The 20,977-nt window shown below is 45.6% G+C and overlaps 1 protein-coding gene across 11 annotated transcripts in view; it reads right to left on the bottom strand.

The window, feature by feature from the left end:
• The window catches only part of TRIM9 (tripartite motif containing 9), a 135,143-nt gene extending 117,266 nt beyond the window's left edge, over positions 1-17,877 (bottom strand). For all 11 annotated transcript variants that reach the window (XM_054028014.1, XM_054028022.1, XM_054028015.1 and 8 more), the window contains exon 1: positions 17,055-17,877. In XM_054028014.1, coding sequence (XP_053883989.1) covers positions 17,055-17,870 — 816 coding nt within the window. In that variant the 5' untranslated portion in view covers positions 17,871-17,877. The remainder of the gene's footprint in view (positions 1-17,054) is intronic.
• Between the last annotated feature and the right edge of the window lie 3,100 nt (positions 17,878-20,977).

Here is a 20,977-nt window from a genome sequence, read left to right as displayed (position 1 = left end):
GGGGGGATATTTTTTTCTATTCTAAAATTATTCTTTTCTTTAATGCATCCAAAACCAGAGGCCATTTTTGAAAACTTGGGGCCAGCTGTTTTGCCTTAAACTCAAAGAGAGCTACTGGCCACGAATAAATCCTAAGCCTTCCGACTCAGCCTCCGTCCACTGGACTACACTGCCCCTAGCTCCAGCTCTGAGACGGTCTGACATGAGCTGGCCATAAGGTAGAGAGGAAAGGAAGCAGCCAGTGCTGTAGAAAGGGACTAGAAGGGAATAAACCTCTTCATAATCTCCCCTCCTCACAACCCCTGACTTGTGTTGGGCCTGCAGAAGAGGAGAGAAAAACTGGATCAACCCGCCAGTCCACACAGCTACCACCGGGAGAGGGAGGCGGTGTCTTTTAGCGTCTTGCAAAGACAGAATCCATCACCGTCTGATAATGTGACATGGTGCACAGAAACTGACAGAGATGCTAGCCAGCAATCTGTGTCACAGATTTATAGACCAATCATTCATCGGTTAGTAGCTTCAGAAACGCGGCATAATAAGCAGAAGCCACTGCACAATCAATGCAATAAAAACCTTTTTGCCGTTCACACTCAATCTACACTATCATCTGCCATTAGCAAACTGAAGGGAAAAGGATTTGGGGCTTACTTCTCCTCTACTTTATTATGTAGCTAAAGGCTGAAACTTAAGATAACGCTGCGTATAAAACCCTCCCTTATTACAGGATCTCCCAGCTGATTACAATATCTAAACATTGCACTATGGGGAAAAAAACAAACTAACAAAACCAGCGATGAGAAATGTCACCTGGGTGTTAGTGCTGGAGCTCTGGCTGATGCATGGCATATAAATCTATGTCAAGCTCCAATCAGTGTTTGCATTCCCAGAGAATTCAGCACATAACCCAGATCACAAGGGAGACAACAAAAGCTTCCACAGGACAGAAGGCAGGAATGTGAATCCTGGATATTTTAAAGTCCACGTGGTTGAGCGCTGCCTTCTTTGGAGAATTTTGAGTTCATTTCCTACAATGAAGCAAACTTGAACTTTTCCCACTCGCCGGAAAAAAGAAATTGGCGCCTTTACACAGAGACGCCTGTAAATTAAGAAAAGAATAAGAGGGAGCCGGATAAACGACAGGCAAGCAGTAAAACACGGCTCTGGGACAATGGAGTGGCATTTCAGCGGCTTTCTCAGAATGTAAAATTAGGGCTTAACAGCCATCCACCCTGAAAAGACTTCAATTTTCTTTTTACATTCCCAGCCTTGGTCTGCTGATTCTTGCCAAGGAAAGAGGACTACGTGCAGAGGCGGGACAGTGAAATACCTGCCATTTTGGGCTATGTAGCAATTCTGATTATTTTTTATTAGTCATTATTAGAATGGCACCAAGCCCAAGATGGTTTCCACTTCCATAAACCTGTCCAATTTCTCTCTTCTGATCCCTAAATTCAGGAAAGCATTTCAGCATGTGCCTAAGTGCCAGTGACTTCACCTTATAGTTAAGCACGTGCTCATGTGCTTTCCTGGATGGGCCTGGTTTAGAATCTCCGGCTAAAGCCCTGGTATGTTCTGAGAGAGGATGCCAAATAGCACATTGGATTAACAAAGTCCTTGCCAAGTCCCATGGAAGCTTTCAGCATACCTTAATTTTTCAGAAAATGTAGAGTAGAAGTATGTTAGGTCCATTACCATAATCTTTATTATACTAATGTACGTTACACTAACTCATAGAGGCCCCAGATAAAATCTGGGTCCATTGCAGTAGGTGCTGGAGGTACACACAGCAGGAGACGGCCTCTGCCCTTAAGTGTTTGCTAGCAAAAATTACACCCACATTGCACAGGTGGGAGCTGAGGCCCAAAGATTAAGTGACTTGCCAAAGGTCACACAGGGAATCTGTGGCAGAATAGGGAATTGAACCCATATCGTGTCAATCCCCCTCTTGTTCCTGAATCCCAAACCCAGCCTTGATCTTTCGAATATCCTCAGAAGGGTGTGAAAGAAATGGTAACAGTTCCCATTCTTGCTGCCTTATAAATCTTTCTCACACATTAACACAGGCACAGATGTTGAGAGCCACATTCACCAGTATTCTCTAGCTGCTTTGTGCCACTCTGGTTCGATCTAACTCATGGCTGCTTTGAGACAACACAGCAGCACAAAGTGTACCAGTGAATCTGGTCCCAGATCAATGCTCTCAAGATGGATACCCTGGTACACCGGCACAGAATATGTGCCATTTCAAGGCCTGATTCACCACCAGCTTTTCATTTCAATGCAGTGATAGCAGAATAAAATCAAGAGTCATGCAGTGATGACCCAGTCTTTTATTTTCAACAATCAGTGTGTGATTCAAATCTGTGTTCTAGGGCTGCTTCTGCAGGTCCATAAAAACTGCTCCTAAAGTGCAGGGCCTACTGGCTCAGAGGAACTGATGCCCACAGCAACTGGTAGACTGAGCCATGGCTGCCTAACACAGGCTGCTTGGAGAGAGGGGGTGGGGGAAAAGCAGTATCTTCTCATTAGCCTACAGCTGATGTGTGTGAGCAGTGTGCAAAGGTCAAGAGGTAAGGGAGAGAAGGAAAGTGGGGAAGTCGGAAGAATGCCTTGGCCAAGCTGATCTCCTAGCATATGTTGCTAGGACAGCAGAATGGTAGGCAGAATATTCACTGGCCATCTGCTCAGGTTTATGGACTAGTTCATTTGGCTCCAACTATGAACAATATTATCATAAAGGAGATGTACAAATGTCCCCACAGTGCTTTCAAAAGCTACATCCAGTCTCAAAGAGAGAAACCCCTAAACACACGCAGTGTTCACTTCATCTAATGTCTTATTTAAATTCCTATTAATTCTCTTTGAACCACAACAAAAGATCATATTAGCTTAATACCAGGGGTACAGAGGGATTCCATCACAGAAGAATCCAGGCTCTAAGCGTGGGGTGGAATACAGAACTGGCTACAGCCGGAGAGCTATGGTTTAAATGATGCAATAATGCATTATTCAGCCTCTAATTGTCAAAACAACCGTAAGCTTTCATTCATTTGCACACCCTATACAACCCTGCCGCGGAGAACTGTGACAAGAGGAGGGGGGGAAATGACAGGCTAACGCCCCAAGGTCAGCATGTCAGAAAGGGACTCATGGAACTGAATGCAAAGGTTTCCAGCATAGGGACGGAGCGGCAGCTGTGCAAACAGCATGGTTCCGCTGACGTCTGGGGAGTTCCAGCTATTTACGCCATCTGCAGATCTCGCCTGTGATTTTTGAGGACTGCTCAAATCAGACTTCCATACGCGATTATTCTGTTTCTAAAATGCAAGTGCCAGCCTCAGATGAGAACAGCTACAGCATTTAAGAATCAGACCGGGAACTCCACAGCAGGCATTCAAGAGCTTGAGCCAGATTCTACACCCGAGAACATCAGTGTTGCTCTATTTGCTTCAATGGAGCTACGCCACTTACATCAGCTGAAGCGCTGAGCCTTCATCTTTGGGCGATGGCTAACCCCGTGCACCCCGGGGAGCCTGCAATAGTCACACCACGTTAATGTTCATGTCTGCCCCACTTTTTCAGATAATAAAAGGCTAGTCATAGGAAAGACGTAATTAACACTGATCTTAAAAACCTTTAACTGTTAGATCCTTCCCCTGAGCTCTGTCCACCGAATGCCCATTTAGGAAACAGAGCACTGATCTATTAGCATTTCTATAGTCTTGTAACACAGTCAATTTGATGGCTAATCAGATGCAAAAATGTATCTTTGAAATTAGATGTATTTATCGTGTTTACTGTGTTTTTGTGTAGTTCAACAAGACATCTTACAGCCTAAAGTCTTGACAATCTAATTTGTTGTTAGGGCCAACTGCTGGCTTAAGAGAATGTTCAAAACAAAAGTTCGCTTTCTTTTTCTAGCTACAAGTTTTGCTCCCTTGTTTAAGACATTATAATACTACATTTCTCCATCCACCTGCCAGGATTATCAATCAATCCCAGAATACTGTATATTGTAAAACATAAGGGCCGGCTCCTGCACATGGTTGCACCTGGGTCACACTCAGCTACACACTAACAGAATGATCTGGCCCCAAATGTGTAAAATAAAGAGCTGTTGCAACCTGAGCTATGAGAATTACAGGTTTTTCAGAGTGGTGGTTGAACTTAAAGAAAGAATTGGTTCGGGTCAACCCAGAACAGATTTTTTTTTTCAGTTTTTCTGGTAAACTGGAAAAGTAACAAAAAGAAAAATCATTTTGGATCAAATGAAACTTTTTGTTTGAACCAAAACAAAAGGCGTCATTTCATCTTTGTGGGTTTCATAACATATTTTTTAAAAAAATAAAACTGAGTAACATTCCCAAATGAAGTCTTTCCAAAACAAAACGTGAAAACATTTTGTTTTGACTTTTCTCTTTTTTAAAATGTTTTTATTAGACTGAAACAATTAGCTGAAACCGACCCAGATCTATCAATTGTTTTGGTCCACCTGCATTGGAATTTTTCAGTGTAAAAATAATTTGCATGAAAAATTTCACCTAGCTCTAATTGCAACCAATTCCCCCAGGTGCTTTGCTTGAGAGCTAAACAACAGGGAATTCTATAGATCTTGCAGAAGCAAGGCGCTCTTGCACAAAAGCTGTTCAATTCGTTTTTTCTTTTCATAGGGGCAGTCTTTTTTCTTCTCTGGTCCATTGTCAAACCAGCATCTCAACAATTAATTCCTTGTTCAAACACAGGTAGATAGTACATTCTTCAAGGACAGAAACCGCCAGTATTTCTCCCAAACAGAACATCTAATTCATTCTAGATTAGTCAAATAAATTGATACCTATTCTGAACAGATTTTCCCTGTCAAGTGATTGGGCATAATGTGGCTTGCTCAACTGGTGCTATCCATGGTGATCTAGAAGACAACCATCGATATCTTGATTTAGGTAGGGTGACTGAGCCGCTTTGAAGCAATGAGCATTTACAACAGAGTTAAAACAGAAAGAACTCCAGTAAAGCCAATGGAGTTTTACTAGCATCAGTGAGAATCAGGTCCAGTGCCTCTATGTAGGCTTGGCAGAATTAGATTTGTATTTCTGTATAATTCAGATGGATAATATTGATAGTTATTTTAAAGCATTTTTTCCTTATTTTTATTTATTAAAAGTTTCCCAGTTGTGGAAAATTATGGATGAGCTCGGACAACGGAGAGGATCAAACAAAAATTATTTCATGACAGTAGATGGTGAATTTCAAAAAGCTACAGCTTTATAACCATTAAAACACAAATTGTCAACAGCATGTCAAAATATACAACATAAATATCCTTAAATGAAACTCCAATAAATTCTCAAGCAGCATTTTTCTTACTTTGCCGATCTGTAAATTTCAATTATTATGGGTGGAAATATTTTTTCCATCAGTTTGTGAAGTCGACGTTTACCGACATTTATGAATAAAAACTGAATTCTTCCAAGCCTAACTATATTTTCCATTGTCCAGGAAGCTTAGAATCTTTCCCTCATGATGTCTACATAATAGGAATTGTTTAGATCCCTTACTATAACTGGAATTCAGACATGTCAGCCTCAGTGTCACCTGCATTGTGTTTGTCAGAGATTAATTATATTAGACCAGTTTGGTTAACTACATCACATTCTCAAACAATTCTTCCACTTGGAGTGAGTGGGGACACCTTGCATGAGCTGGCCTGTTTGTAAGGCAATCTACCAACCCGAACAGAGCAAAGAAAACATGAAAATCCTAAGTACAGAGGAAGGCTTAGCCATGATCAAATTGGAACAAAACTGTTGTCCATTTTATGTTTATAATAAGAACCTCACAATGTGTAGTGTTGTGACAGTGTAATGACAAGCGGCTGAGGCTCATTTTTAAATGATTCTCTTTGAGAAAAAAGGCATCTTTTTAAGAAAAAACACTTGCTTCCAAGGCAGCTGTTACCCAGTTTGAAAATGACTTTTTAAAAAAACCCAGCTTAAATGGGAATGCTACCGTGTTATGGCAAAAGTTTCTTCACATTCTAAGAAAGAAGATGAAAATATTTCAGAATGATTTGCTCTGATGTCTAGAAAGCATATGTCCTGTAAGAAGGTTCACAACCTCTAAAGACTAGTCCTTTTCTTTTGTTTCTTGAACAATCCTCTTATTTGGTTAAAAGATTAACCACATGTAGTTATTGTCATGGAAATACGGTACAATTTCTCTGTTATGCACAGCCGAGATTTCAACTAGAGTGATGGAAAGGGCAGGAGCTTTCCAGAATGGGGGAATATAAATTAACAAACTAGATGGTCTATTTAAAATATGACCCTCTAACCATGGGGGATTGGTTTTTATTGAGGAGTGAGAAGAAACAGCACGGAGGAACAGAAGGGTAATCTCCTTGGGACTGTATTCCTGGCTGAACGCTGCTGCGGGCGTACTCTTTGTTTGGTCTGACTGTGCACCTTGTGAAGCTTAAATATAAACAATGTTTTTTTCATTCTTAACATCTTTTACTTAAAACCCTGTGCAATGTTTACACTGCATGTTAAATCGTCTGCTTTCTCATCCTTGGAATACAGAGAATCAAAGGACACGTTGCTACCTACTGTAGCTTCCAATAGAAAGATGTCTCATTCCTCCCATTGACACTGGTTTTAAACCAGTCTATCTCCACTGACTTCAGCTGAGTTATTCCTGATTTACACCAGTGTAAGTGTGAGGCAAATCAGGCCCAGGGGATCCTCATTTATGGAATTGGCTGAAATTAATTTTCCATTAAAAACAAGGAACTTGGGCCAGATTTTACAAGGTATCTAGATGCCTAAAGATGAAGATAGGCATCTAGTGGGATTTTCCAGAGCATGAAGGCACCTAACTCCCATTGGCCACTGGGCACCTCTCTGCATCTTTAGGCACCTGAAGACCTTTAGAAATCTGGTCCTAGATACTCATCTGGTGTAACTCAGCAGAGGATTTATACTAGCATCCAATGCAGTCCTCCGGAATGTGCTGTAAAACGATGTATTAAATTAGCTTTGATTAATTAGCTATTCTGGATTACATATTATTCTGTTAACTGCAGCATAACTGGAAAAAAAACAACACTTGACAGACATACTATAAATAAACATTTATGCAAAGCAAGACTAAAGACCATCAGGGGCCAAATCCACTGCTGATGTAAACCGATGTAACTCTAGTGACCTTAACGAAACTTTGGCCTCACTTTGATTTCTAAGGATCTGCGCTCATTTCCATCAGCCGAGCATCTGCCTCCAGGAATCAGAAAGAAAAATGAAGGGATCGGGAATGAAGTTAGCCATTGGGAAGCAAGAATGAAGAGGCTGTGGAGAAAGAACACTGGGCTTCTAGTAAAATGCTCAGGCTTGGGAAAGTGCAGATTCTAGCCATTCTTGTTTTAACAGCAAATACTTTACTTTGCAAATGCAAATAAAGTTTTGTCTGCAAAGCGACTCCTCAGATCTTTCCCGTGAGCATCATGTGTTAACGGAATCCCTCTAGAGCCGGGCAACTATATGTCACAAGAAAGTGGTTACCTACAAAAGCTTCTTTCTCCAGCAGATGACATACAGCTGGGCCAAGCAAGTAAGTTAATGAATAATGCTCTCTTCCATTCTTGACTCTGCTGCCTGCTCCGACTCTTACTGTCCCTAAGGCAGATACTAGTGTGTAGGTGGCATTATTCACTTTCTGTTTGTGCAGATGTGCGGAGCAGCAGGCACAAAATGAAGATCACAACAACTTTCATTTCATGACTCAGAAAAGATTCTCTCTTCTTTGCATCACTTGCCTCATCTGTTCCAACACCATCCTGGATCAACAGATATCCAGATCACACATTAGTCAATTTGCCTCTCCCTACTGACAGCCTATTAAAGATTGGAGTGTCACCCGTGGAGCCCTTGTTTTCCTGCTGTGAACCATTAAAATTGCCGTGACTTGAGATTCCCCAGATGATGCAATGGCAAAGATCCACCATCAGACAAGAGGGCTACCATGGACATGTTTTGGGAGGTGAAATTATCTCCTGGGCAGATCAACCAATACAAGGCCCATCACCACTTAAAATCCCACTTGAAACCTATAATCTAGGGCCCAATCCAACTTCCACTGAAATCAGTAGGAGTCTTTTCACGGAGTCCACTGGGAATTGGATCGGTCTCCTAATCTGCTCTGTTTTCAGGGTCATGGGTGACACTGGTCCCGTTCAAGATCTATTGGCTAAAAATGCAAAAGCAATTTTAAAGAGATAGATGTGGAAAAAAGGACAGCCCATCCTTCCTGATGCTCCGCCCCTCACCCTCAGGGGAAGAAGGGTGTTACCACTTGTTCCATTAAAATTGAGCCTTCAGCTAAATTCAGAGCTCTTGCTTTCTAGGGAAAACTGTTCAAACAGCTCCACAGAGAAAATGCGATTCTAAAAGCCCATTGCAGAAATTTCTGAGTGGGTTAGAAATGCCAACTCTCAATATTGGTTCAAACTCAGTCGCACTGCTCGCAGAGCACGGTGCCGCTCAGCATCAGTAAGGGTGGAAACATGTGGCTCATCTGGGTGGTGGGGGGCTCCCGTCAGCAGGTCTATCTCACTTGTGAGCGATGTTCCACCAAACGCCTGAATGAGGCAGTCGTCAGAATACATCAGGGAGGGAGAAGAGCTGTTTCAGCTAAAGAACAATGTTGGCAGAAGAACAAATGGGAATAAATAGACCATGAGTAAAGTAGGCTGGAAAGCAGGTTTCTAACCGGCCGAGGAGTGAGGTTCTGGAATGGCCTCCCCATAAGAGGAGCGGGGGCAGGAAACCCTAACTGGTTTTAAGATGGAGCTTGATAAATGTATGACCGGGATGATAGGCCGAGGTTGCCTGTGATAGCTGGGACTGGACTGCATGACCAGGAGATCCCTTCCCATCCTACGACCTTATGGTCTTACAGGGATGATCCTCTGATGCCAAGTCACATCAGGAAGAAAGAGATGATGGAGAAGAAGAAGAAAAGCCCATGTTGATGTGCCTGAATGGCTGGGGAAGTAGCATGGTGTATTCAGGTACCCAACTCATAGCATACGTTGGCTGTGTTTGTTAAGCTGCTTAGCTTGCACTATTAAAAACAAACGAATCAACAAAAAACGTGCATGGGAACCATAGGAGAGGATGTGATGAGACACCTGACATCTCATTTGAGCTCTGCTGTACCTCGGTTTTAGTTCCTTTCTGCTCTTTGTGATACCCCAGAAACACACTAGAGTCTGAAAGGGCCTCCTCCTTCTGCATGTGCTAAGTCCAAGTGTGCCGATTGAAATTTCAGCACAGCCTACCCCAAAAGATCACTGCTGCAAGCCAGCAGTGAGATTTCTAATTCCAGCAGCAGGAACAGAACTGTGGCTAGCCATGCAGCAAGGGTCTGCCACAAAAGCCCCCTTTTTTCTTCCAATTTCCTTCCTGTATCTTTCTTTCTGCCAGTTGTGTGTGTATCCTGATTTGTTGCACATGATTGTGTTTGTGAAAAAGCCATAAAATATGATCCGGATGCCAGTGAATTTGTGCTGCAAGTGACTCATCAAATATTTCAATGATCTCCTGTGGCAGTTTCCTGCATGCTATGTCAGGGTAGCTGAATCCCTTAATTGTACAAAAGACGAAAAACAAATCTCTGTGTTGCACTAATGTGGGTTATGACAGGGCATTTGGGACTAGGGCTAACACATAACAGATCTTTCTGCCAGACAAATTACACTCCCAACAATGACATTCCTACCCAATAAACCCCAAGCAACCAGAATAACGCCCCCAAACAACACTGAAACAAATCAACACAAAACAAGTACATCAAAAACGCAAAAACATAACCCCAAGCAGAGTTTTTATCCCAAAAAAGGAAGAAGTGCCAGTGACCTCACTGAGTCCACTAGGGATTTTGCTGTTGATACTACAGTGATGGGCAGCAGGCTAAAACTCTTAGAGAGACAGAACTAACCATGCCACGGCCTTTTCAGTGACTATTTCAGAAAACCTGTAACCATATTTAATCCTCAGCAAAAGTCTGGGTTGCCATTCTTGTGGTCTAGCCTTTATAGTGTGTGTCTGTCTTGTCTATTTAGACTGTAAGCTGTTCAGGGCAGGGACCACCTACTCCTCTGTCTGAACACTGCTTTGCACAATGGGCCCCCATGCTTGGTTGACCCTCAGGCACTGCTGTAATAAACATGATTAATAATAAATAAAATCATAATAATAATTAATAACAAACATTAGACTCTCAGATTTCCCACTGAGATCAAGAGGAGCTTGGGATGTGCAAGGAATATAGGACTTAGACCCATGTTGTGGTTTTCCCTTTGACAGAACTAGTAATCAGATTTGTCTGCAGAGAAAGTCCAGAGAGCAATTTTTGTATATTTTTAAAATGAGGCTGATTCAGACCATAAAGCCATTTTCTTCTATGTTCGCATGAAGGCGTTTTCAACAGCTGCTGTAGAAAACAGGACAGCTAAGAAAAGGAATTTCTCTCTTTATCTGGGTGCACTTCCAAAATCACTGCTCTCTGAAATATCTATGGTTAAATGTGCCCCAATGCAGCTAATGTTTTGAAATAACCATCTGCGAGAACGATACATTCAGCCCTGTGGAAGCAGAGGTTATTCTCCGACAGCCCGCTTTCACTGGATGGTGAAAAACTGGGTCACTTGTTAAAGAGCTGTATAGAGGGAGTTGAATGGTCTCATTCCTCAGTAAAGCATACTGTATTTAACAGCAATTGCATGGGCAGTCGCGTATCGATATATAAACATTGCTTTCAAGGCATTCTTCGTTCACCATAGATTTAACCAATGATCATGTTCATCTTTTATTAAAATGAATGATACAAATGTAGCGCAAAGTATATTTGGCATGTAACCATTTTATAATTATGCAGGTGGTTCACAATCTTTGTCATTCCTTCTTGCAAGCTCCAGAGCGGCATTTGAGCCAATAATCCCTCTCTATCACTGCAGAATGACTAGGCAAATAGGAACAGTATTTCTCAGTCTTTGAAAATAGCCCTTTTAGCCAGGCGTGGTTGCATTTAAGGGCCTGATCCTGTGAGGGTCCCTGGAAGGGACATCTAGAGGCCGCTTGGTACCTTCCCAGAGGCACACAGCCTCCCTGCAGGATCAGACCTAAGGCTATGACTATACTGCAGCTGGGAGGTGTAATTCCCAGCTCCGGGAAGCAGCCACATGCGAACTCTAGTGCACTGAAAATAGCAGTGTGACTGCGGAGAAGTGGGCAGCAGCTCGAGTGAACCACTTGAGTACAAGCCCAGCTGAAATCCTAGGTACATACTCAGGGGGCTACCCCGAGCTGCCACGGCCACATTGCTATTTTTAGCACGCCAGCTGGAGCAGAGCTAGCGCCTGTACGTCTGTCCACGCTGGGAATTACACCCCCCAGCTGCAGCACGGGCGTGCCCTATGCGGAAATAGTTGGCGTTATTGATTTTGATGGATGAAATCTCCAAGGCACCGACTCATGCTCTGGCTTCTCTGTCATGAATTCAATTACACAACCATACCCCATTCAAATGCCAGCTAACAGATGATCCCCTCCTGCCCTAACATATCCCCAGCGGAACATAACACTAAACCCCTTTCAGTCACTGCAGGCATCTCAGCAAGCCCTTCAAATACCTGCCGAAACTGAGGATGACTCAGGAGAAAGCACGATTTAACATTCGGATTCAATTCTCCAGGAGAAGAGGTAATGTGAATGAGAAATGATAACTTCAAACGGCATTAAAATCTAACGGTGCGTGCCCGTGCGGCACTGAAGACAAGACTTTACAGAGCAAGAATTCTCCACTAGAGTTTTATTTTAAAAAGACAGTAAAAATGAAGATACGCTGGCAAAGCCAAGCCTAATCAAGAGAACAAAAGCCCCAAAGCATGTATGTGTGTGCTTAACTCTAAAGTCACCAGGACTGCTCATGTGCTTAAACTTAGGCACATAATTAAGCACTTTGCTGCATCAGAGCTAAAGAGCACCAAAAGATAAGGGGTTAACTAGGATAGACGCATAAAATATCAGAGTTGGAAGAGACCTCAGGAGGTCATTTAGTCCAACCCCCTGCTGAAAGCAGGATCAATCCCCAACTAAATCATCCCAGCCAGGGCTTTGTCAAGCCTGATCTTAAAAACCTCTAAGGAAGGAGATTCCACCACCTCCCCAGGTAACCCATTCCAGTGCTCACAAACAAACCATAATGAAAATACCTCTTACCCATGATGCTCCATTGTTTTGGAAACATTTACATGCATGATTTGACGGGTAAGGTCCTCCACTACTGTGTATCAGCATAGGTCCATTGACTTCAAAGGAGACGTATTGATTTACCCCAGCTGAAGATCTGGCCCCGAAGGGTCCTCCATGTGAAAATAGGATGCTCTTGATAAATTAATAGACATTCTCCTCAGTGGGAAACAGCTGTTTCTCTCACCCATTGTAAAACATAGCACAGCACTCACAGTAGTTGAGGGTTCATGTCATGTTAACACACTGATGGACCACAACATGCACGTGAGTTTCATTAGTAGGTCAATATGTTAGTCAGGCTGTGAGATGCAGCAGCAGGATGATATAGACGTCAAAAGATCAGTGTGAAAACTACTAGTTGCCATCAATAATATTCCATTTTTATTAAATATTTATTTTTCTATAATTTTGAAGGATAATATCAATGTTTACTTTTAAACATTTCCCCCTAGTTTTATAGATTTAAATGCCCACAGTTGAAGGAAATTATGGGGAGGGAGGGAACATCAGGCAATGAAGGGGTCAAACAATAATGATTTAATGACAGTAGATGTTGAAATTCAACAAGTTAAAGCTTTCTAACCATTGAAATATAACCACAACATCATATGCCCAAATAAACAATGTAAATATCCTTCAACCAAACTCTAATAGTTCTCAGGCAGTAGTTTTCTTACTCTATCTGTAAATTTTGATGATCGATAGAAATATTTTTTGTCGGTTTGTGTGTGTATAGTGAAATCAACGTTTACTGACATTTACCAGTCAAAATCTGATCCTTCCAAGCCTAATAATATTGTACTTACAATGCAGCCACTGCAACCCAGCTGAAGCAACACTGCAGCTCTTTAAATGCCAGAAGAACAACCCTCTTTCAAACACACGTACAATATTGCCTAGTGCAGCACAAGCCTTTAATTCCTTTTCCATTCGGAATAGCACAGCTGTCAAGCGAAGTGACAGCCTGTCAGTGTGGAGAACGCCCCCCATGCCCAATTTACACAGAGGACAGAATTACAGCACGGCAGTCCTGGTGTATTCTCCACAGGGCTGTTTGCCTCCATATGTTGTGTCAAAACACGACATGAATAAATGAAGATGTTCCTGGAAAATTATTTCATTAGGGGTTGGGAGAGACAGGCCCACATGTCAATATCTCTTACATCACAGATTTTCCACCTACTCCTTCCAATGTGCCCTGCCCTCCAGCTCCTGTTTATTACAGAGGGGCAATTATTTCAATGTTAGCCCAAGTAATGAGGCTGGGCTTTCATGTTTCATCAGAATACACATTTCACTGAGCCCTGTCTGCCTACATCCCAGTCACTTCTGCCCTAGTTACCTTAGACGGGAGGTCACCAACATGCATCTGAGCAGGCATGGTATGGTATTTACCAGCGGTGGATTTACCAGGCCAAATCATGGTTTTTTATCACTCCAGGAAAACCTAGTTAGTCCCCATTTAAGGCATTTTCTACTTTAAAGACTGTTTTGTTAATGTACATGACATTACACTTAGTTTTAGTTACCTATTCTAATTGTGGTTATATACGGCTGTAGATTAATTTAGGGTTGTGCAAAGAGAAAGCTAAACCGCAGTGGACATAATTAATATATATGATTATAATCCTGAGCATCCGCATGTCTGTGTACATTTCAGTTTGGTATTTTCTTAAGGAAGTTATAGGTGTCATGACTCAGATGTCAGTTTTCAATATTATATAAACAATAATCAAAAACGTGAAAATGACAATAATGCAGAGTTGTGGGCTTGAAGCAGCAATCAGAAACATGCAGCGTTGCAGATTACCACTCCAAGTCCTTTTGGCCACACAGCATTCTGTAGCAGACCAACTTTGATGTAGCGGATAGACCAACCCTCAGTTTGAATGGATGTATCCAACGTTTGAAAAGATTCATTCTGTGCCCACTGAATTTGCTGGACACTGATGCAATTGCACCACCAGTTCTATGAAGTCAGATGGAATATCAGCATTCTTCCAATTCTTCCACCATGTTACAGGGGGAACTTTTTCCTTGATAGTGGATGAAAACATTGATTTTGGATATGGAGTTTCTTCCACTTTAAATGCTAGTAAATATGGCAGAAAGTCGGGATTTTTGCTGAGCAACCACTGCCTGGCAATTTCTTCTACGTATTTTGGATGAAGGAGGTTGGCCAACATGTGTACAGGAGTAATGGCCTCATGAAATCTCTTTTGTACTTTTGCTTTGTGTGCTGCAAGATCTTCATTTATCAGCAGATCCAACCCTATTTCGCATGAAACAGCAATTGCTGATGTGTCCCTTTGGAGTGTGTCAAGTGCCACAGCAACTGGTTTCAACTGACCGATCAAGTTCTTTGCTTCTTGGTAAATCCCTTGATTATTAATTATACTGACCACTTTCTCTTCAAGTTCTGCCTCATGATCACTCACAATCCTGAGATAATGCGTCCGATTTTTAATGTATGTTTCCAGGCATGTTATTTGACTGTTCCATTGTGCGTCACCAGGGATTTGGGGTTGTACAGATCCTTGGCATTCTTTTAACCAGGCTGCAGGCTGATGGTGATGATTAAAATACTTTTGTAAATCTACAACACATGTCATCAAAGCACTTGGGGTAAGGTCTTGTCCAAGTAGCTTGAGCCAGTGTGATGCACATCCGTACGTAACCAATGTGTCGTCATCTAGTTCCAAATCACTTCTCATACTTTGCATCATTCTCTCATTGTCTGTCAGGTAGCTCTTAACAACACAACCATACAGTTCATTGGCTAACTCCTTGGCTTCTTTTGCCAATGTAGCACAGTACTTTCCAGTCTTCTTATTGCTTCCACTATTGATACATAAACCACAGTTTTCCCTATCTGCACCCAGTCCGCTATCACTGGGCCACTGGGCACATTACTCCAGCCATCTTGTTTTAATGTAACTGCTTTTCCATGTAATTCATTGTGTGCTTCCACCCTCAAGCCATCAGTAACGGTGTCTACCAGGTCACCTGCCACCTGCTTTCGACTGGGTGCTTTGTAGCCTGGCCTTAGGCAGCGGATCATTGCTTGAAACGTTGGATGCTCAATAACAGAAAAGGGAATATTACAGCCATACAAAAATTCTACAATTTTCAAATCAATCTTTCGTTTCAGTTCTGGGGTTGGTTTTGTTACCAACATATGCCTTCATGGTGGAAAAACCGTGGCACTTCCTCCTCGTTGTCTTTGGCCGACCTGGGTCTGGCTTTCTTTCAATGTGCTTGGCAGGGGCAGTGCAGAATTGTCAGTACCTTCGTCCTTAGCAGCTGATTCCAATACTCACACACGTTTAGCCAAAGTCGGTGGTTCCAGCGTCTCTTTGTTCTTTTCACTGCATTTTGCAAAATGTTTCCTCATACGGTCCGCCTCCCCACTCACTTTTTCTTTGCAATTTCGGCATCTAAGGCTCTCTGTGCCACCTTCATGAACTCTCTCAAAATAACCAGGAATCGGGTCAAGCGGTCTTCCGCCTTTGCGCATCTTGAAATATTTCAAAGTGAGTCATGGTACTCACCGAGTTTAGCCAGCCAGGTCGAGAGACAGAGTACTGGATTGGACGGTACATTTGGCCGTTTACCTCAGAGAGAAACTTCTCAATCTGGGAATCCTCGGTCTTTGTTTACTAAACAAACAGGTAATTTTCACTGCTACACACAGAAGGGGGAAGTCCCAGATTCAGAAGGTTTTCTTCGAAGTAGACAGCACCCAGCATTAAGTAGAGACTCTTATTTTTGTTTTATTTTATTCCCTTTCATTAGAACTAAGCACACTAGATTATTGCAAATCTAGTATCAGATTACTAGCTCTTTTTCAGTCATTTTCATTCATGTAGTCTAATAAAACCCCAGGTTCTGGGTTTAAACCGGTATTTACCAGCTCCTTGGCCTCAACTAGATTTTCCCCGGGGAAATTGCCTACTCTGCATCTCAGTCCTGGATTAAAAATGAATTTCTCAGCATGGAGAGAGGAGTGGGAATCGCAGCCCCCTCTCGTTATTCTGCTTCATTACAGGAGTCTCCTAACCCGCCCTTTGGCAAAGAAGGTGCATTATAAAGTGGGAGAGTGCAAGAAAGCAGCTGATCAGTATTCAGTAAGGCATGTAGCTGGGGAGCTGCCCACCCACTCCCAACCTTCCTCCTCACCTCCCGCCACCTCCAGATGACTCAGGGTACACAGAGATGCTCAGCCCACACACAGCCCTTCATCAGCAACGCTGCATCAAGCCCTGGCACTCGGTGCCCCAGGAGGCCGGCACCGCTCACCCTTTGCAAACCGTCATGCCCTGTTACCTGCCTGGCCCGCGCTCTGAGCAGATGCATCCGCACACCCTAGGCCAGCTCCCGCTGTGCCTACCCCTTCCTTAGCCCAAACCCTCTCTGAAGTGCATGGGAGCCTGGGGAAGGGCGAATGACTGCAGGCGGCATCAGCCTGGAGGCTTATGGAGGACGTGCAAGAATTGCACTAGGATGAACCCCTTCCCCCGCCCCATGTTCTGCCCATTTCAGAAAGGAAAAGACCCCGGTTCACAGCGCTTGGGCTAGCAAGGGAGAGGGGACACCGAGCACGGCAGTGCCTAGGCACCCCGGGGACAGGGGCTACCGAACAGCGGACAGACAGACCGGCTACATATAGACAGACCCCCCAGGTCTGCCCCCCCCCGCCCCCTCTCTGAGCGGCCCTTTGCCAACTCCGGCCTCAGCACTCACCTTGTGCAGCTTCCACATGGCGCCCAGCGCCTTGACCTCGTGGCTGGAGTGCTTGCCCTCCTCCAGGCACTGGTAGCACACGGGCATCTTGCACTGCACGCAGTACATGCTGTGGTTCTCCAGCTCGTGGTCCGTGCAGGTGGAGATCTTGCGGGGGCTGAGCCGGCGGCTCACCCGGCCCTGGGCCGGCGGCACCAGGCGGTGTTTGGCCAGCGGGCCCCGGGGCGGGTGGCAGCGCAGGCGGCAGGGCTCGCAGTAGAAGACGTCGCACTGCTCGCACATCACCGTGGCCTCCTTGGGCGCCTTCTCGCACAGCTGGCAGCGCAGCGCGGCCGCCTTGCTCTGCTGGTAGCGGTCGATGACCCCCTCCAGCACCCGGTTCTTGGGGAAGCCGCGCAGCCCCCGCTCGTCCAGGATGAGGCTGCGGTGGCACTGCGGGCAGGTGAGGCAGGCGTTGCGGGGCACGGGGGCCAGGCCGGCCGGGGGCAGGTGGGGCGGCGGCGGCGCGGCGGGGGGGAAGACCCGCACCCCGTTGGGGGATTTCTGGCACGGGGTGGTGGGCGCGCTGGCGAAGCCGCCGTAGGAGCCGTAGCCGCTGTCCGCCTCGCTGTACAGGCTCATCTTGTCCAGGTCCAGGTAGTCGTAGTCGGAGACGCCCGAGGCCCGGCGGCTCTGCGGGGACTCGGCCTCGGGCGTCTGCACCAGGATGTTGCGGGCGCAGGCCTGGCAGAGGTTGTGCGAGCAGGGCAGGATGAGCGGCTCCCGGTAGAAGGAGCCGCACACGGGGCATTTCAGCTCCTCTTCCATCTCGTCCATGGGCGGGCGGGCGGGCGGGAGGGACGCGGGGGTCTGTGCGCAGCGCCCCGGCAGCAGCACCCTGGCCAGCGAGCGCCCGCCTGCCTGCCCGGCCTGCCGCTCCACTGCCCGCCGCGCCGCGCCGCCCGCCAGCCCAGCGCCCCGCGCGCCACGCCCCCGCCGCCCCATTGGCTCGGCACGCCCGCCAGGCTCCGCCCCCCCGCGCCATTGGCTCGGCCCGACCGCCGGGCTCCGCCCCCCCCGCGCCATTGGCTCGGCCCGCCCGCCGGGCTCCGCCCAGGCAGACCGCAGGGGGGCGCTGCGGGACTAGGGGAGGCGGCGGCGGCTCCCCTGGGGCCTCTGGCAGGCGTAGGGGGAGACCCGGCGCTGGGCGTCAGGGGAGTGTGTGGCTCCCGTCCCAGCTGTCCCCGCGCCGCATCACTCCGGGCCTCAGTTTCCCGGCGCTGGAAGGGGACAGTTCGAGTCTGGGGGGCAGGGACTGGCTCTCGCTGTGCAGCGCCCTGCACAATTCGGCCACTGGCTCAGCTGGGGCCCCCAGGTGCCCTTGTCATGAAGAGGAGGGAGTTACCTCACAAGAGAACCAGTGTTGACAGGGCCAATTCGATCAGGGCGGATGTGGTCCACTCCCAATAATGGATGAGGCGGTGTCAATTCCAGGAGAGGGGAAGCTGCTTTTGTAGTGAGCCAGCCACTCCCAGTCCCTATTCAAGCCCAGATTAACGGTGTTAAATTTGCAATTGAATTTTAGTTCCGCAGTTTCTCTTTGAAGTGTGTTTTTGAAGTTTTTTTGTTCAAGTATGGCTACTTTTAAATCTGTTATTGGATATCCAGGAAGATTGAAGTGTTCTCCTTCTGGCTTTTGTATGTTACCATTCATGAGGTCTGATTTGTGGCCATTTATTCTTTTACGTAGAGACTGTCCGGTTTGGCCCATGTACATGGCAGAGGGGCATTGCTGGCATAGGATGGCATATATCACATTAGTAGATGTGCAGGTGAATGAGCACCTCCTCTCTTACAGACAGCCCCCCAAGCTGAAGCAAATACTCACCAGCAACAACACACCACACCACTGAAACACTAACCCAGGAACCAATCCCTGTAACAAACCTCGTTGCCTACTCTGTCCTCACATCTACTCCAGCGACACCATCCGAGGACCCAACCACATCAGCCACACCATCAGGGACTCATTCACCTGCACATCTACTAATGTGATTAATAAGGGCCCCCTAATTCAGCCTGCCCCTTCCTCCCTCCCATCGGCTCCGAAGCCCCCGTGCCCAGGCCCCTGCACCTTCTGCGACCTAAAGTTGGCAGCCAGCCCCCGGTGCTCTGCAGCAGCCGAGGGCGGAGGCTGGAGATTCTGCAGCTGCAGCTTCAGGTCCCTTTGCAAATGGAGAGTTGTTTCTGAATTAACTAGTGCCAGGAGTGGTGCTACCATTGAAATGCCCTCTGGGCGCCCTGCTCGGAGATGAAAAACCCATTCATTGTGTGGCGCCCTCTGTTTTTAATTTTCATGGTGAGGCAGAATTTTCTCTTGAAAACGCACAACTCTGTTGTAGAGATTGTCACAGGGAAGCTGGAGGTTTTGGCAGCTGGGTAGGGAATTGCTGGAGCTGTTGGCAGCTGGGGAGGTGTAGGATGCAGTGTGGGGTTCTGGAAAAAGCTGGTGTCTAAATGATAAGTCCTAAAATAATGAACACTGTTGACACTGAAACTGACTTGGTTAGGTGCATGGCTAACACCCCATTGAGCTGGAGGGGGCAGTTCATACCTCTGGGAGAGATTGTTTCAGGCACTTTGAAGATTCAGGCAGACATCATTGCATCATTTTGCACGTGTTTCACATTTGGAAGGTTTTCTCCATTGGCACCAGGGCTAGAAATGTAAGCCCCAGTTTTGCAAACACTTAAAGCACATGCTTCACTTTAAGCACACATGCAGTCCCATTGGAACGGAGCCCAGTGACTTTAATGGGATGACCTGTGCATTTAGAGGTAGGCATGTGCATAAGTGTTTGTAGGCCTGCGGCCTACATTTGTTTTGAAACAAAGACTTGGATGGCGGAGCCTAGTTCTGTAGCCAGGGGTGGATTTTGCAGCGAATACAGTAGATGCAGGGTACACGGGACAGCTGGAGGGGTTCAGTCCCATAACGAGTGGAGAAGGAGGAAGGAGGCGGTGTGTCTAGAAACGATGTGTTTGTGGAGGGGACGGAGGTTATCTGTTACAAAGGAAGAGCTGGAGTAGCTGCAATATGTCCCAGAAGCCTCTCCCCCCCCCCCCAAGTTTCCTACAGCAGGGTGATTAAGATAAGAAAGGGCTGGTGATTAAATTAAGGATATGGAAGTTTAGCCTGTAAAACAGGAATCCCTGTTATCAATCACATCCACCTCTGTCCAAAAGACTTTGGTCCCCAATGCATCAGGTTTATTTTTTGTTAGGTTCTTGTATTTTTAATTCCACACTTTCCTCTATGAACCCCAATTCTACTTTCCCAGCCCTGAAGGGTACTTCATGGGCCCCCATAACCTGTAAAATGCATTATCACCCCCTAGTGGGATTTTTGATCTTGGCCCGTGATTGTAGGGCCCCGTCTTTCAGGTCTTGGATTTGCGCCCCCCCCCCCCCCCCCCCACCTCTTGAGAACAACTGTTAGTAATAGGGGATTCTGCAACTTTTTGGCAACTAAATGTTAGTTTAAGTATCAGCAATTTCACCAAGTTCTCTGTTACTATGTATCTTCCAAATCAGTTTAACCCTGCATGACAACTGTGGTACTCCTACAAATCTTATTTGTTGTGTGTACTTAAGGAGGTCCTGACCTCAGTGACTTTTATTGTTTGATGGCTATAGCAGCATCAAACTTGGGCCTCATTTTGTTTCTCGATGTACCTAATTATTGTAATTGTGATGGTTTTAGTTATATTCACCTGATTATGATAGTTTGGTTTGTTTGCAACAGATCATCTGTGCGCTACAATGACAACAACTATTGTAATGATCATAGATCAAGGGGCGGAGTGTTGTAGGAGCAGCAGTGATCTGTATGCTATGTATAACCTGTATGCTCAAAAGGTCTGTTACACCTTCCTCCCCCCTTTT

The sequence above is a fragment of the Malaclemys terrapin genome, chromosome 4 (assembly GCF_027887155.1).
Source record: "Malaclemys terrapin pileata isolate rMalTer1 chromosome 4, rMalTer1.hap1, whole genome shotgun sequence".
Classification (NCBI taxonomy): Eukaryota; Metazoa; Chordata; order Testudines; family Emydidae; genus Malaclemys; species Malaclemys terrapin.
Note: the sequence above shows the minus strand (reverse complement) of the source record. Positions and strands in the feature narration are given on the sequence as shown.